At 33.7% G+C, this 15,600-nt stretch overlaps 1 protein-coding gene and 1 long non-coding RNA gene across 7 annotated transcripts in view; one reads left to right on the forward strand and one right to left on the reverse strand.

Moving 5' to 3' along the window:
• Positions 1–15,600, reverse strand: part of Mctp (multiple C2 domain and transmembrane region protein) — a 312,273-nt gene that overhangs the window by 267,182 nt on the left and 29,491 nt on the right. The window contains exon 1 of one of the 4 annotated variants that reach the window (XR_015042007.1): positions 14,937–15,172. The exons of 1 other annotated variant lie outside the window; for it this stretch is intronic. Coding sequence is in view for 2 of the 3 variants with exons in the window: in XM_085820253.1 (XP_085676379.1) it covers positions 14,937–15,018 (82 nt within the window). In the remaining variant the exon portion in view is untranslated. Of the gene's footprint in view, positions 1–14,748; positions 14,915–14,936; positions 15,173–15,600 lie in introns of those variants that run through there. 2 more of the 4 variants (XM_085820253.1, XM_085820255.1) reach the window with 2 other exon arrangements.
• LOC146996189 (uncharacterized) overlaps positions 1–15,600 on the forward strand; it is a 462,656-nt gene that overhangs the window by 1,904 nt on the left and 445,152 nt on the right. The window lies entirely within an intron of this gene.

Genomic DNA, 15,600 nt, shown 5'->3' on the forward strand with positions numbered 1-15,600 from the left:
AAAATTGATATTAAAATGCAGGATTTTTGTAACATAAAATTAGCCGATAAAAATTTTAATGTTCCAGAACGTATAGAGATGCTTTTAGGAGCTGAGGTTTTCTTTGAGATATTAAAATCTGAACAAATTCGCTCTGAAAACACGGGTCTTATTTTACAAAACAGCGTGTTCGGGTTTATAGTGTCGGGAAGCGTTACATCAGAAGAACAGAGCCGCGTACATTGTGGGTTAATGAAAACGTCTAATGACTTAGAACAAACAATGAGAAAATTTTGGGAAATAGAGAATGTTGAAATAGCCATTCCAAAAAATAAAGAAACAGCAATATGTGAAGAACATTATGTGCAAACTCATAAGCGGGATGAAGAAGGGAGATAAATTGTAACAATGCCACTAAAGGAAGATCCTATTTGCTTAGGAAATTCAAAGGATGTTGCCCTTGAGAGATTAAATTCCCTATGGAAAAGGTTAGTTAAAGACCCTGAATATTTGAGTCTGTATCAGGATTTTTTAAAGGAGTATGAAGAGCTTGGGCATATGACTGAGGTTAAAGAGAAAAATGAGCCTAAGGTAGTGTACTATATGCCACATCATGGGATATACCGACCTCAAAAAACAACAACTAAATTGAGAACAGTGTTTAATGCATCATGTTTAACATCAAATGGAATTTCGCTAAATTCTTTACAACGTAATGGAGGGGTTATTCAAGAAGATCTCTTTTCAATCATGCTTAGATTTAGAAAGTACCCATTCGCATTTACGGCGGATATTAGAAGAATGTATAGAATGATTAAAATTAACCCTGAACAGAGATGCTTGCAGCGAATCCTGTGGAAAAAGGAAAATGATGCACCTGTGAAAATCTACGAGCTTAATACTGTGACTTACGGTACAGTTAGTGCGCCATACTTAGCTATGAGAACTCTTAAACAATTGTCGATTGATGAAGGTCCAAAATTTCCATTAGCTGCGCCAGTCTTACTTAAAAACTTTTATATGGATGATGTGCTTAGTGGAGCGGAATCTTTGAGTACAGCTAAGGAACTTAAATCTCAGTTAACTGCAATACTGAAGAGTGCAGGAATGACACTGCACAAGGGGTGCAGTAATCATGCTGAACTTGCGGAAGAAGATCACTCCTATTCCTTTCCTAATGAAGCAGAATCTACAACACTTGGAGTGTCTTGGAGGTCTAGAAGAGACTGTTTCTGTTTTAGAGTGAAACTCGATAATGACATAGTTGTTACCAAACGACAGATATTGTCCACAATTGCAAGATTGTTTGACCCGATTGGTTTACTAGGGCCAATCATAAGTAAAGCGAAAATATTCCTGCAACGGTTGTGGTTGTTAAAGCTGAATTGGGATGAATCACTACCAAAAAATGAAGCTGATGAATGGAAGAAGTTCTCTACTGAACTGGAAGTTTTAAGTAAAATAGAAATTGAAAGGTTTATTCTTATTGCAGAAGTAGACTATGTGGAACTTCATGGATTTGCAGATGCCTCTGAGGTAGCATACGGAGCAACCATATATTGCAAGTGCCGTTCGAGAAATGGAGAAGTGAAGACAAGGCTAGTGACGAGTAAATCCAGAGTCTCGCCTATTAAACGAGTTACTATTCCGAGACTGGAGCTTTGTGCGGCAGTCCTACTTGCAAGGTTGATGGTTAGAGTAATATCTGCATTAGAGATTTCTGTGAACAACGTTTATCTGTGGAGTGACTCCATGATCGTGCTTTCATGGATACAAAAGGAGCCTTACCAGTTGAAGACATTTGTTGCAAATCGAGTGGCAACAATTCAAGAGTTGACTAATGGTCATCAATGGCGTCATGTGTCATCAAAGGAGAATCCGAGTGACCTTATATCCCGAGGTTTGGATCCCAGTAAACTTCTACAAAATGATATGTGGTGGAAAGGCCCTCTGTTCCTGAGATACGACGACTACCCAAATAGAGAGATTCCGGTGGAAGTCATTGTGAAGGACTTTCCAGACGAACTTAAAATCCTTAGTGACTCTAATATTTTTCTTAATGTGAAAGCTAACCCTTTCATTGAGGATTTCTTAAATTTAAGTAACAATTACACTAAAATTATTCGTGTTTTAAGTTTTATTTTTAGGTTTGTAAACAACTGCAAGGGAAAGGATAAGGTTTCAGGTCCTCTTCAGAGCTCAGAATTAAAATTAGCTGAACTCAAACTGATTAAGTTAATTCAAGATAGTGAATTTAAAAAAGAAATCTCAAGCCTTGAAAAGGAGGGTAAGGTACCTCCAGATAGCAAGGTAAGAAGTGTTTTTCCATTTTTAGATCAATATGGAATTTTAAGAGTTGGAGGCAGATTAGCTAATTGTAAGTTGAATTTTGATAGAAAATTTCCTATAATCTTACCAAAGAATCATAAGTTGACTAATCTAATTATTGTGATGTTTCATAAGAAATACATGCATATTGGTCCACAAGGCTTACTGTCTATTGTTAGACAAGGGTTTTGGCCCTTAAACGGGCGCAACACTTGTAGAAAAATAGTACATGAGTGTGTCGTATGTTTCAAAGCAAAACCAGTGCCCTGTCAACAACTTATGGGTCAACTCCCTCAAGAAAGAGTCAGCCTGAATTTTCCATTCAATTGTGTTGGAGTTGATTTTTTGGTCCTTATTTTATAAAATACCCACATCAGAGAAAAGGTCGCCTTAAAAGGTGTATGTGTGCATTTTCGTTTGTTTTGTTACCAAAGCTTGTCATCTTGAGTTGGTAACAGACCTGTCTAGTCAAGCATTTATTGCAACCTTAAAGCGTTTTTTCAACAGGAGAGGCAAGTGTGCACGCATATTTTCAGATAACGCAACCAATTTTGTTGGTAGTAATGCAGAATTAAAGAAATTGAATAGGCTAGTCAGCAAACCAGATGATGAATTAGGTAATTATTTATCGAGTGAGAGTATTGATTGGTCGTTCATTCCCCCTAGAGCTCCCAATCATGGAGGTCTTTGGGAGGCAGGTGTCAAATCTGTTAAGTTTCATTTGAAACGTGTAGTAGGCAATTTAAAACTAACCTATGAGGAGTTTCTTACAGTAATTGCTCAAATTGAAGGCATTTTGAATTCTAGGCCCTCGCAACCTTTATCATCCGAACCAGAGGATTTTGATATCTTGACACCAGGCCACTTTCTGATAGGCAGACCTATCACGGCTATTGCAGAACCTAATATTTTAAACGTTAACGATAATAGATTAAAGAGCTGGCAAAAATTGACTAAAATAGTGCAAACAATTTGGAAGTATTGGAGAAATAACTATTTAAGTGCAATGCAAGAAAGAACTAAATGGTTCTTTGAAAAAGACAATGTCAAGGTTGGAACTATGGTTATTTTAAAGACTGATAATGTTCCTGTATGTAACTGGCCTCTTGGCAGAATCGTACAGATATTCTTAGGTAAAGACAATAAGGTTAGAGTAGTTTCAGTGAAAACGAAAGGAGGTATTTTTAAGAGATCAATTAATAAAATTTGTCTTTTACCTATGCCAAATTAAACAAAAAGTATGTTTGTAATTAATTATTGTATTTTCTTATTATAGTAGTTTGATTTGTTGATGTTATTATTTGATGTTTACAATTATTTACCTGTATTTCGTATTGTCACTCTGTAATTTTTTATTGTAAGATTTAATTTTGAATGATTACATCATGTCAAGGCGGGCGGTATGTTGCGCCTGCGCGCGCATTTCATTACTAGCGTCGGCGCATGCGCCTTGAGCTCTTGGAGTTTGTGACATGAGATTGTGAGCTAAGAGCGTGTGAGAGGTAGCGTGGCTTCGAGTGGCCATGAACTATGTAAATTAATGAGAATTAAAGTGAGATATAATACAGTCCATTGTTCCTGAGTTTATTGAATTATAGTGTAGTGCCTGTGCAAAACAATGTTGCTATGAAATTACTGCCTTTCCCTAATATTTATCTGCAGCGGAGGAAAAAACTGCGAAATGAACATATTGTCACGCCTCCAGCATGCTGAAAAATATAATGAAGAGAAAAACGTATAACGAAGAGAATTAAGTTTTTGCTACCGTCAATATGAACTGCTAACTGATCTAAAATAAATTATCCTAACAGGGAAATACTAGATGAACAAGTGAAAAATTTATTTTTGCCCTGAAGAGCATGGTTTCATAATTTCTGATCGCAACACTTTTTTAAATGTGATACAAATGTAAATAGGGTTAAAATGTGAAGCTTTAAATTATTTTCATTTTAAAATATACTTAAAATATTTTATAATGTTAATGGATGAAGGGATAACGTTTTGACTTCATGCATCATGGATTTATTATATTTCGTTAAGATTTTTTTACAGTAAACAACAGCCTTAAAATAGGAAATATACAGAAATCGCATTAACTCTGCATCTTAGCTTCTCAGAAAATAATACCTAATACAAAAGATGACGCATTAAGCACAAGTATTCAAAAGTGTCTTGAATGTTTTGTAAGGAAGCATCTGTAAGGAAGCATCTACATACTTTTAAATGTGAAAAAGAAATGGACGACGTTATTGTTTGCAGAATAACTTCAAAATAAACATGCATATCAAATATTTTATTACGTTTGAAAGCATATGTTTGAAATGATGTAACTTGAATATCGCACTGTGCAGACGAAATAAAAAATTAAAAGCAAAATGCATTCGCCTACGTCGTTGCCATAGTAACACAAAAAATTAGAAAACTAGTCCATCTTCCCATTTTACATGAATGGTTGGTTGACTTTTAATGGCACAAAATCTTGAAGATTACTATGCAGACGAATGGTGAATAAAATCCAAAATGCACAAACAACACTGTATCAGATGAATTGTTGAAATGAACCTGTAATGCTGATGAAGGCATGGAGAAATGACTTTGAGAAATGCTCTAGCAACAGGTAGAGCAGGATAAAATGTAGTTCAAATCATATGGTAAAAAGAGATGTCTTAAAAATCTTATGAGGTTGATGTGAGGATTTCTTCCGATGAGATCTGTTAACATTCATAGAGTTAAAATGGTTTTTGGTTGGTTTGGTTTATTTAATTATGGCAACGCACACTAGGGCTATCTGCCTAAGGGAAGAGATGCCTTCGTGGAGGACTTTCTAAGGAAAACTGGCTCTTATACACGTTACGCATGGGGAAAACCACGAAAACGCCCATGCAGTCAGCCCGTTCGCGGGATTCGAACCTCGGACCGAACTACCAGTGTTCAGGGACGTTACCCCTCGGCCACTGGTGGGCGTAAAATTAAAATGATATTCACGTTTCTGACTAAGAGCAGGATAGCAGGTTAAAATGTGATTGACTGAAATGGGAACGTTGCAAGTGCCACAAATAGGCTCATTATCTCCTTTCCAGAGATACTGATGTGTCAGTCTTGGTGGCCAGTTCGAATATCGTCACCGTAACTGTCGGTCGCGGTATAGTTAGTGGAGGCAGGAGTTCTATTTTAAGAAATATCTGATGTGGATACCACATGACTTCCTCGTACAGCCTATTAAATTATATATATTTCTATTGCAATTCATTTAAACACACATCCTCGAATTTCATTAGAAATATATATTTCTCCACTCAATTAATTCAGTTCTCACTTCGCGGCAAGGCAAAAATACATAACTCAAAACATCTTCATTAAAAATTGTAAAATACAGAAAAGCCTAAAACACCAAATACCGTTAAGAAAAACATTTTTTAGAATTAAAATTAACGTTTCTAGGGGGAAGCAACCAATTTGGGCAATGGGCAGGAAGACCAAATAATCCATTTTAAAATCTTTTTTGGAAAAAGTCCTTTATTCTGTCCGTACGTACAGATGTGATTAAAAAAATCATTCAAATGGATTCGAGAGCGGTGAAAATGGATATTTTCGTTGAAGTATAATATCCGAAATTTTTTGTGATTACAATACTTTCTTTACTTCGTACACGTATGTTAAAAAGACATTTTCACTGCGCAAAAATAATTTAAATATATTTATTTTACCTCGGCGAATATACACTTGAATGGTAACATAATAGACCAGTCGCTTAATGCTTAAAATACCATGTAAAATAAAGTTTATTTCAATGTGAGGTCTACAGATGATAACATGAATCGCACCACAGTGTAAAAAATAGAACTAAAGACGTAATAAAATTTGGACTTATCTAAAAAGTTAAACTAATCAGTTGAAAAATTTTATCAGAATGTTATTACTAATTCAAGAGAATAAAACCTTCTTGGAATGATTTTATAGGCATTAAGCGCAATTCTTTTGTTTAAAGATGTTGAAAAATAAGAAAATAAACCTAAAACTGAATTTCCCATTCTCTACGAATGATACTTGAAGTGGAGCTATCTTGTTTAAATGAAGAAAATCGGTATTTTTTTAACACGTTTTAGAAAAATATCCTGGGAATATTCGCAACTGGCATCCAGGGAATATTCGCAACTCAAAACGAGCCCTTGCATTTGGTATATTAATGGCTGCCAACTCAAATGATCATACTAATGAATCGAGAGTTTGGGTATAACGCAGTTTTTATGCAGCAATTTCTTGAATCCAGGAAATAATTTTGAAGGCTCATGAGATGAAAGTGTCAAAAAACGTGTGCTTCGGGCTAAATTAATCACTCCACCGTTTCGTGAAAAGAAGTTCATTTACGATCCAATTTCTAACTTTTTTCAACTAATGACAGACAATCTTCATTATAGAATAAAATTTGCCTTATTAATCTTTAGTAAAGCTGAACAACAAATTTAAAATTATTTTTTGCATCACTGATACCAGATACGTTTCATTATAGAACGTTTGATACTTAATATGAAAATGACAATGAAGTCGAAATATTAGTAATAATAATATAACAATAAAAAGTTAATTAAAAAAGACATTCTCTAAACTTGCGTTAGTTAAAAGCTTTGGAAATCCTAGCGCTCAGTTTGGTCGCCTACGACTAAATTAGCTCAGCAATATATTAGCATTAAATTAATATTTAACATGCTATTTCTATTTAACACAAAAATTAGTAAATTTTAATAAACGGAATTTCTATTATCTATGAAATAATTTATGTTAAAATTAAGTTTGTGTCACAAACAATTCACATTTCACTGATCTACACGTAAAAAAGGCATATTCACAATACCGAAATTGTTTCGACGATTCATTTTTATTCATGGACTACTGACAGTATTTTATGTTTCTAGAAACTACTATTCATAAATTCTGTTGTATACAAAGCAGAATGCATGGGTAACAAATTGAGAAACATTTTGCTCGAATTGCCTCTAGTATTTTGATGCGTAACTATTATTAATTATCATAATATTTAAAAATAACCACAAATCAGATGATGTTTATTAAAATATGAAGTTGATGCTCATAAAAAGCCTCATATTTGCAACGCACATTCCCAGATGCGAACCAGAAGCATTTTGTTTGTGGGAACCTCTGCAAGATTATACAAAGCTTCCTATCATTAGATATGGTTAAACAAGATTAAACTCTTTCATATTTTATAATCTGATTTTATGATTTAAGTATATTTTGATTATAATTACTAATAATATATAAGTACAAAAATTGGTAATATGGCATTGTTCTACGTGAAAATATACGCTGCACTCGCCAAAATACTCAGTATATAAGAGTCTGCATTACTATAGCAATAAAATTGTTTACAAGTATTCATCTGAAACAATACTGAAATCTCTCCAGCATATGTGTCTCCCTGCATTAACTATCTTTTAAAGGTTAATTATTTACAGTATTTATTTGAATTGGACCGATTTGTTTTAATTCAATTAACAGTTGATGCTCGTACGTTTAAATAAATTCTAAGTAAACTTTTAATAGTCTCCTTTGTTCATGGATAATGGTGTTAAACGTATTAACTTTCGTAAAATATTCTTTTCTGCTTGTATCACGTTACTTAATTTACTCTCTTCACTCGTACTTTATTTTTGTACCATGCACAGTGATGCATAATGCCTCAGTTTATGATAATGCAGCACATTCACTTTTGATATTACCCAAAATAGGTGAAACTATTTCGAAGATACAAGCACTTCTGCTTGGCTGAACGTACAAGCAATTGAGTGTTACAAAATTGCACAGCAAGGGAATGGATGCTCTGAAACTTCACAATCGAGACCTTTTCAATAACTTTATTTAGCTGCATATAAATACCTTCATACGCACTTGTAAAATGTAGTACTGCTTTCGACAATATGTCAAGAAGCTCTGATACCGCTACACATCACACAAGTGATAGCAACAGAATGATTTTAAATTACCTAATGTGATAACGCTACACATGAGGTAAGTTGATCGAGCACGAGGTTTTGGGTCAAACTGACGTACGGCTGCATTATCTTTACTGGAATTTAATCAGGTCTGAAAGCTGGAAAGGGTTATAAGGTATTTCTCCCGCCTTCTCAGCATTAGTGGTGCCTTCGTAGTGTAGTGGTCTGCACGCTGGGCGCGTAATCCAGAAGTGGATGTTTCGATTCCCGGCGAAGGCGTTGCTCATTTTTTATAGCTCCTGCTTCCTAAAAGTAACCTAATGACTCTATAGGGTGTTTTAAAGAGTTAGGCCGCATAAACTTACGTATCAAATAAGAGGAAGCACATAGTACAACTTGAGCAACTAGTTACAAGTACAAAGCTCGATTGACATTGGTAGAGAATCCCGGACGTACAGTATAGGCGATGAAACATTTTAAAAAATGCATTTCATGCGACCTGTTTCTCCTATCTCATTTAGTTTATTCTGAAGAATATAAAGGCAGGTAGCCCTTTCGTGCTTTGCCATAATAAACAGAAACTAAAACTTAGAAGTAATAGAAATACATTTTCTGCATATGAAAAAAAAAATTACGCTAATGCAGAACTTTCGATTCACTGAAAATACATTTTTTAGCCGGAAAAACAATATGCTAGTTGGTTACGATCCGTATACTTTCTACTTAACAACAAAAACATCTAATTATTGACGATGGTTAAAATTTGTAAGCACGCAAACCAACCATTTGCCCTTTCTCTTATACAGCCTAAAGATACTGTAAGGTGTAGACTGCATTGCTCTCTCTCTCTCTATAATACTATTTTTCTAATTTTTTCACACTATAACGTACTTTTCTAGTATTTTAAAATTCTCCTGTTTTATATTATTTTACATTCAAAAACAAAATGCAGAAATAAAAGCCAGAATTTTTAAAATTTAAATTCGTTATGAGTCTTAATTTAATTTAACAGTAAGGATTTAGTTTCATATGCTAATAAAAACAGATTTTTCTTTCTACTATAAAAAGGAATAGAGCTAATTGCTCTGTATTCATATTTAAATTTGTGTTATATAATAATTTTTTAAAAAACTTTTGATCATAGACTGTTCATGGCCTTGAGAAATTAGATTGCAATTTAAAGTTTCCTGACTAAACGTTTTATTCCCCCTCCCCCCTTTTTTTGGTTGTTGTTTTGTTTTTAGTGAGAATGCTTTCGCGATGGATTCACAGCAGAAACTTTGCTTTATAATTATGCTATATATTAGAAAAGTTTCGAAAACCCCATGGAGTTAAAGCCGCTTACCACAAGGTAATAAACTCCGAATTAACTGAAAAAAGGACAAGAAGCAATGCTAAGAAATCAACAGTAAAATTCCTAAACAAATTATATCATCAATAAATATCATTCTTAATGAATTCTCGTTTGGTTACTTACACTAACTGTAGGCTGATCCGTTTGTCCAATTATCCCTGAATTATTGAAATAAGTAGAAAAGATACTGAATTCAAAGTGCCTTACATTGATTGCAAAAATACGGATTTCTACAGCTGTTTTTTCAGTTTCGAGGGTTCTCAAGACACATTAGATAACTGTATGTATAAACAAGTACAAAATTTTTAAAAAAATTCTCTTTTCAGATAAGATTTCTTTAACCTCTTCCTGAACAAAAAAGGCCTGTTTTCTTCTGACTGTTCATATATGAAATGACCTTCAGATCAAAGGATTTATTTCATTTTCTTAGTTCTTCTTTCCTTATTGTCAAAACCTAATTTCCGCAAAGGCTTGTTGATCATAACTTAGCGCATATGCACACTAGAACATTTTCTGAGTGTGACGAGAAAACAATTGACGAATTCTCACGTGGTTATTAAAGGAATTAGAACAAACATATTCATAAATATTGTTACGAAAGAAAAAGAAAGCGATAGAAAACTGGTTTGCTGTTAATTCGCCACAAAAAAACTCGAAGACATAATTTGCAGCAGCCACGTTAGAAAGGCTTAGCGTAATGTTTTTGAGGTCATGTGGCACCGCCACCGGTAAAATTCGACTCGCCAACCTTGATGTTACCTCTACATTTATTTACAAACTTTTTAAGAGGAAGAGCTGCGGTTATAGAAAAATCGAAAGTTCAAAAAGCGAAACTCTGTAACGAAGAGAAATTGTTATGAAATGGCCGTGCGTTTTCCTTTCTGGAATTTCCCCGGCTTTGTAAGTTGATCGCAATTCGCAGTGTGATAAGTATTCTGGTTATAGGAAGCATCCTTACAGATATGGTAGAACTTATTTTATTATGACAAAGCACGCTAGAGCTATTTGTATTTAGGGTGCGATGGCTTTTAACCCTTTCACTACCATTGTATGATTCATATACAGGTTTATCCGACATCCCAGTTTTCCAGTAATCTCGGGTTTTTGTTAATGCATTCAAATATGCTGAAATGATGTTTTCGAAACCGCAAATCGTTCGGGTTTTTCTTTCAACAGAAAATTTTTGAAATTGAATAGGAAACAAGAATATATCTTTAGCTTCTGATTTTTAATTAGATAATCTGTTTTCTCCCCAAATTTTACCCTTGTCGGAAACTATTTTCTCTAGGTGCGTCTGTTTCCCTGCAAAAAATGTTGACTTTCTAATGGGCATTTGTGGTCGTCTGGTATTTCCGTTACATCAAGCTGGTGACAATTTTATAATGTTGTCACTTCTATCCATTTTTTCGACTGTTCGTTTCGCAGAGGAATTTGGATGGACTCTTGTCATCATGAAGTATATCCGTGAGTAGGACATCGTGGTGGATAGGCATGAGGCATTTCCTTTTCTCTTCGTTAGTGGCTGTCCTTGCATATGTATTCATTTATTTTAAGTAAGCCCTTAGAAGTTTAATGTAATAATGTCCCTCCGACATATTAAAATAATATCCCAAAACAATTCTATAATCTTAAAGTCATATTAGAATATGCACGGAATATTACGAAATCCATCTTTTTTTAATATGCCCGGCATATTCCCCAAAATATCAAAAAGATAGTCTTAAATATTGTACGTAGATATTCCAGAAATTTAGGCTAAAAATAAAAGAACATTTTATCTTTTCAATATTTTAAGATTTTTTTAGGGAATTCAGGAAGTGATCAAGGCCTATTCTCTTTTTCAAGGCTTTATTTTCTCACTGATTTGTTGACAGTAGGACAAGAGTCCTAGTTTGTCCATTAGATTTAAAGCAGATGTTTAGGTCCCCAATCTATTTACATAATATATATATACCTTGAAGACAGCTTTAACTTAACATGTCTTTCAAAAGAAAGACATCCCACCTTCTCCCTTACTTTGCTGTAATTCATATTTTCCATGAACAGTGGAAAATATATCCAGTGTTTGCAGATTAAATAACGGAATTAAATGACTGGCATACAAGCCTAAATTTCTTTAACTTATAGCAGGCAAAAGAGAAATCCATCTTTTAAGAAAGGAGAAAAAGCTGTTCAATCAGTTATGGCAAAGCACGCTATTTGGTCTAGCGTGGAAGTCCTTTGTAAGGGAAATTAATCGAATCCACATTACAGATACCAACAGAAACTCCATGCAGCTACTCACTTCATTCGGAATTCAAATCAGAATAGATGACCAGTCTTCAGCTGTTTCATTCATTCAGCCACTGGCCGGTTTCGCATTTCCTGCTGAAAACGAATCTCTTTACACTAAATACTCCCTTTCGTAATGCTGATAAATATACCGTGACTTTAAATATTATGCTGGTATTATCACTATTACTTTCCGCATATTAACAATGCAGCTTTGAAACAATTCTTGCAAAAAAAGGTTATTCTTCCAAATGTCAGGCTTTTCTGCATCAAAAACGCAGTCTTGAAACAACGCATTTAGCCATTCATAATCCAGCAGCTTAACAAGAAAGCATGGCCTATACATAATTAAATTATATAAATATATTAAAAATAGCATAGATAAAATTAATAATAAAATATATTAAAAATAGCGATGAACTTATCAACACATGATGAACACATGCCCGTATCAAATACTTACTTTGTATCAAAGAGATTTGAAACTTACTACTTAACTCTAATATTTCTTTCGAATGCAGTGCATCATCAGCAGATTCGTAACAAACATTAAATAAAAAAATCTAATGTGGACACAATATGACTTCCCTGTTATTAAATTATACACATTTTTTGCTGCACTTCATTTAAACTTATTGTCTCGAATAACTTAATTAATCGGTCCTCGAGGCAATTTAAAAATGACATCAGAAATTGCAAATTTTGAAATTAAATAATCTGGTCAATTTTATTTTTTCATAACAACCATTAAACTTTCCCAAATATAAAGGAACCTGGAATCAAATTGGATTCAATATTTCAAAAATTGGATTTCATTATTTGTCAGAAACTATTTTTAATTTTAAATTGTCAAAAGATGAATACATTTGTCATTTAAAACACTTCTGTAACTGGGACCATATGACTACGACCAACGATTGCTAAAATAAAGGCCTCAGTAAGGACTTTTAAGCTGGGTAAGAAAGGTGAACATATATATGGTACTGCAATAAAAAAAAAAAAAGAGGCGCACAACTAAATATTATAGTAGTTATATAATCACTTGAGTTACGCGAGATACATACGTACATACTTATAGACGTCACGAAAAAATTCCTTTTGAATACCTTCTACAATTGATTATGGATGAAAAAGAGTTCCTTATGCTGTCCGTACGTATACATGTAACGAAAACAAAATCGCCCAAATGCATTCGGGAGCAGTCAATGATTTTGGCTGAAATGCATGATGTGTGTTTGTACTTCATGAAATATAATATCGTTTCATGTATTCTAATTAAACTATATGCTAGCAATTTAAAGAGAAACCAGTTTCCGCACAGCATATGTGGCTTTATAACGGCTGTTTTGTTCAGATTTCGTTATCCCGCTTGTAATAACGAGCATTGTATGATATCGCTTGATAACCCTAACATATTTATCAGAACTATTTTCAGATAAGTTTTTATTATTGTCTTCTTCTCTCACCCAGTCGATTTCGATGACGCAATATAGATTCATTAGCATGTCAAATTTTGACATATATATATATTTATTTTAGAATTTTGACATTTTGGCGTATATTTTGACATACATTTACTTAAATCCCCCGCAAAAAGAATTCATAAACGGTTTCATTTAACTTTTTGGTTTGATCGTGAATACTCTTAAGCTGTTAACACTCAGAATGAAAAATATTTTAGATGTTTTTTACTTGATCCAACTTTTGATAATTAGATTTTGAATGGATGACTTTCGAGAAAAATTTGCCACCAATCGATATAACTATTTCACCCCCAAATGTGCCAAAATGATTGCTGCTTGCGATCCTTTTTGCTTTATAACGTATCCACACAACCGTAACACAAACAAGCTGCTTAAACTTGAACGCTGTTAACCTGCTTCACCAGCGTAATCGAAGTAAATATTTTCACAAAACTGCAGTTTCAGAAATCGCAAGCTCCTGGCAGATTATATAATTTTTATACGTAAACAGTTAACAAAACCTAAAACAGATAATATACATTTTTTATACGTAAAGTGATTTTTTAAAACAAAGTTCCAATTATAGTGATCGTTGCTCTTCTTTAAAATACAAAATAAAACGTTTCCCGCTATTTGTAGGCATTTTTGAATATTTTTTTGATTAAAACATAAAATGGTATCTTTGTTAATAGCTTTCAAAAATAATGTATTACATGAAGATTGCTTTCAATGCTCATCCAGTAGTATGTATTTTATTTATTATAGTATTTTAAGAGATTAAGTGATAATATTTCTGAGGTTGTACGCTTCATTTTACACACAAAGAGTTCTCTGAATATATATATATATGAAAGATTATAGTTTCAGAGTGTAAATCAAATTTTTGTAGATTTATTTAGTTGAACATTGTACTTAGACGAATGAGGATAAGTGTTATTAAATTTTGCGGAAAAGTAGTACATGAAAAATGCCTGTGTACATTGTTTTACGAAAATAAAAAATATTTGAAGTTCCATAACACTTTTTAAGTGAAACTCCCACAAGCGATAAAATAAAATTTTTCTCACTTGCCTCACAGTAAATAGTTATTTGTACTATCGAATAAGAAGCTAAGCCAAATGTTCCATTTTTTTATTTTAAAACTTGCATTTTTGCTTATGATCCGGATGCTTTGATTTATTGAATAAATCAATCTTATATTAACTACTTTTCCTTGTTATTAAATACTAACAGTACAAAAATGCTGCTAATGTGTCAAAGTAAGAGGCACCCCATTCATTCTTAAAATAAAGTTTCAAGTAAATAAGGAAACTTAATGATTTGCGGCTCCGCATATTAATGGTTAGAGTCTTAGGCGTTAAGCATGCATAATCTCACTCTCGGAAAGAAAGAAAAAACTTACCTTTCGCGAATCGAACGAGCTTAAGCATTTGGATATGTATGTCAGACAATTGCTCAGTAGCTTGCAAATGGCATCTTACTAGCACTTTGAATATTACGCAACTTGTGAATTTTAAGATAACACAATGACAAACAAATCAGATCTTCCAAGCTGACAACCGAGGAATACGCATGGACAAAATCACTAACCTGTGAGGTTCTGTACCAGCAACTTGTTGAGCACAAACGCGGACATAGTGTGCTCGGCACCTGTCAGGAGCCAAGATTGCATGAGTATGGAGATCTGCCAGGAACTTGCGACGCAACAACGTAAAGAGAGACCTTGGATTTAAGCTCAGCGAGGAATCTTGAAGACCGGTCGCGACTGCAGCATAGGTTAATGTAGCTTGGGCGCTTCTCAAAGTTTTCTCAAACTCTACACTGAAAAAAACTTTCCTCGTTTTCGGCAGCTGGCTCAAGAATGCGAGAGAATCTTTTTTTGTTTCGACTGTCCGGTTACAGTGAATGTTGATTTTTGTTACGTCACACAGCTAATTAGTGACTGAAAGGTACTTCCTTTAACATTGGCAGAAAGATCTCGTGATTGGAAAAGGGTTTTATTTCCTTGTAAAATACGGCTTTCTAAATTATTCAGTAATGAATGAAGCTCAGAAAGTGACCTTCTGACATTTCCAGTTGCTAGATTTTTCATAAAGGACGAAAAATGAAAACACCTTTTATACCATATTTCCATTTAATAGGATATTTATCACATTACTTAAAGTTCTAGGTATTCTAATTTAAGTAATTAAAGCATACAATATTGTATCTTTATTAGTGACCTGTTAAAATATTTTTTCGTTAGGTTAGGTCG

This window comes from Stegodyphus dumicola, chromosome 7, assembly GCF_044657685.1.
Source record: "Stegodyphus dumicola isolate Sdum_Otavi_A_Nest chromosome 7, ASM4465768v1".
NCBI classification, from domain to species: domain Eukaryota; kingdom Metazoa; phylum Arthropoda; class Arachnida; order Araneae; family Eresidae; genus Stegodyphus; species Stegodyphus dumicola.